Source organism: Branchiostoma belcheri, unplaced genomic scaffold, assembly GCF_001625305.1.
Source record: "Branchiostoma belcheri isolate BF01 breed outbred unplaced genomic scaffold, Haploidv18h27 scaffold34, whole genome shotgun sequence".
Classification (NCBI taxonomy): Eukaryota; Metazoa; Chordata; class Leptocardii; order Amphioxiformes; family Branchiostomatidae; genus Branchiostoma; species Branchiostoma belcheri.
The window spans coordinates 1684104-1686513 of NW_017803954.1; the positions used below are offsets into that span (position 1 = coordinate 1684104).

Below are 2410 nucleotides of genomic sequence, written 5' to 3' on the forward strand. Positions count from 1 at the left end.
CGTGCCCTATAATATATCCTTCACAACTATAAACCCACCTTAGCATCATGTTTGTGCCCCAATGCTATCTTGTATGTGTCCTCCACAAACTGTCTGGTCTGTTCAATCATGGTCCTGCCGAAAGCTGTCACACTCTGAGGGAAGAGAACACAACACAACAATGTGTACATGTAGCAGTTTAGTTGTTCCTGCAAACACAAACACTTAGGCCACACCAATTTAATTTCTTGGTTAACGGATTCACCTCTTCATTTTTTTCTGATTTGCAAATAAAAATAAAAATTCATAATCAACTGCAAAATGCTCATATTTTGCCCTGAACAGTTGAAAACAGTCCTTTTCTTACTACCTTGTTACAGTCATTCCATCTATCAATGCAGTGCTACCATTAAAAGTTCAAAATTCATTGTTTAAATTTTGAACCAGCCTGGTGTGCTGACTTCATGGCTCCTATCGTACCATTTTGGGCCATAATAGGATGCCTAGGCCTGTTTTTATTTTTTTTTTTTTGCCCGCCCGCTCCATTATTTTTCTAGAAAAATCCGTTAACCAAGAAATTAAATTGGTGTGGCCTTATACACAGACAAACTTAGAATAATACCTCCATACCTGGAAAAACAAAACAACTATATAACTATAATAGAGTTGCACTGATGGTTGAACACATACCTGAGATATCTCCAGACAGGGCAGCTTGCCGACCTGTGCTCCTGTGAACCCGTACACAGAGTTAGCACTGATCTTCAGGGCCAGCTGCCGGCCGTCCAGCACAGACTTACGGAAGGGGTCAGTCTCTTTCTTCAGGTCAGCTTTGGCCCTTTTGGAAAAAAACAAAACAAGAGACATGCGATTTTAATACAGAAACATGGGGCAGTTTTGTATAGTAAAAGAAAGGATACCGCATTGGGAACAACACAGAGCCCCTTGCAATGGATGGAAAGAGATATGTCACAAAAAGCTAAGAACATGGCCACAGTACTATTAGATAAACTGCATTTTCAGTAAGACTTGACCACAAGCAGGACTCACTTCTTCCTGGCAGACAGCAGGTTCTCCAGAATCTCCGGCAGCAGACCCTTCCGCAGCGTCTTCTTGACAAAGAAGTTTCCAGAAGGAGTCTTGATGAACTGGTCAGGGCTCAGGCTGTAAGGACAAAACATCTCTTATCGAATAGATCTTAATATATATCTTTCTGATGTATCTTGTTCATAGAGAAGTTCACCTTGTGTAATCCGGAAAGTATTTAGTGATTTTCTTGACCTTTATGTTCACAGGCCCCCTTGAATATTTTGGTTTTCATGAATGTATATATGGAACTGCAGAGGGGATTGTATAATGTGATTCAATCGGGTATTAAACCAGCTCCATATACAGTACCGTTCGCGTTATAGTTACCCTAACGGCCGTTACTAACGCGTTTCTTTTCCGTTACTTTTCCGTTACTTTTCCGTAAGTTTTCCGTAACTTTTGCGTAAGTTTTCCGTTACTTTTCCGTTACTTTTCCGTTAGACTTCTGCATTCATATGCAGGCCGCGGTAACATCACAGAATAATGGGAGGAGTACTAATTTACCTCATGCGGGGCGGGAAATTACCGATACACACCGCTGGAACAGCGGAAGGAACGTTGATCTAGCCTGCATTTTACTATATTGTAACGTTTAAAACGTTTTACGATCACCGGCGCAATTCAATTAGATAGACATTTTCTTTTGTCACTGTTGCCCAGGCAAGCGTTTCTATAGTTTGTCAACTTTGTTTTGCTGTTTTTCTCTGTTAACTTATTTTACCACCGAATAAGCAAACCTAGATGATCTGAAGTCAGGCTGAAGTTATAAATGCCCCGGTCCGCCGTACATAATAGGCGGCGGGCGTGAGGTAACGTTAGGGATGTGCAAAAACATCGTGGAAAATTCCTATAACACTCGAAAAAAGGCAGCATATTTACACGTGCCCACCAACATTTTTATGGCTAATTATTGACCAGTTTTGGGGAGTTTTGTTATGTCCTTGGAGTTTTGTTTAGAGTGGGGCGGAAAGCCGTGCCGCCACTCCGACTCCATGCACTTCCGTGTTACATTACGTTGTATGTGACCAACAAAATTACGCCAAAGGCACCACAAATCCACATGTACATATATTTTTTTCCCGAAAATTCTTTTGAGTACGCATTTCGTCACTAGGATGTTGCTAATTAGTCGTAGAAATAAGGTAGAAACCAGCGTAAATGTGGCTCTCTCGAGATCATTTCGCGCGGGGAAGGGCGCCCCAGCATGCAACGGGCTTCGTTCTAGCCAATCACAGCGCAGGTCATCTAAGGTGAACCAATCAGAGCGTAGCTACTTGCATATTATAATGAGCATGCTGCACACAGGGCGGCAGCGGCCAGGGCGACCGGCCCTGAGTGCGCG

General features: G+C 42.5%; 1 protein-coding gene across 1 annotated transcript in view; it reads right to left on the reverse strand.

Moving 5' to 3' along the window:
* LOC109475474 (DNA polymerase delta catalytic subunit-like) overlaps positions 1–2410 on the reverse strand; it is a 23134-nt gene that overhangs the window by 7680 nt on the left and 13044 nt on the right. Inside the window, exons 16-17 of the mRNA XM_019776093.1 lie at positions 670–817; positions 39–134 (exon numbers count right to left, since the gene is read on the reverse strand). Coding sequence (XP_019631652.1) covers positions 39–134; positions 670–817 — 244 coding nt within the window. The remainder of the gene's footprint in view (positions 1–38; positions 135–669; positions 818–2410) is intronic.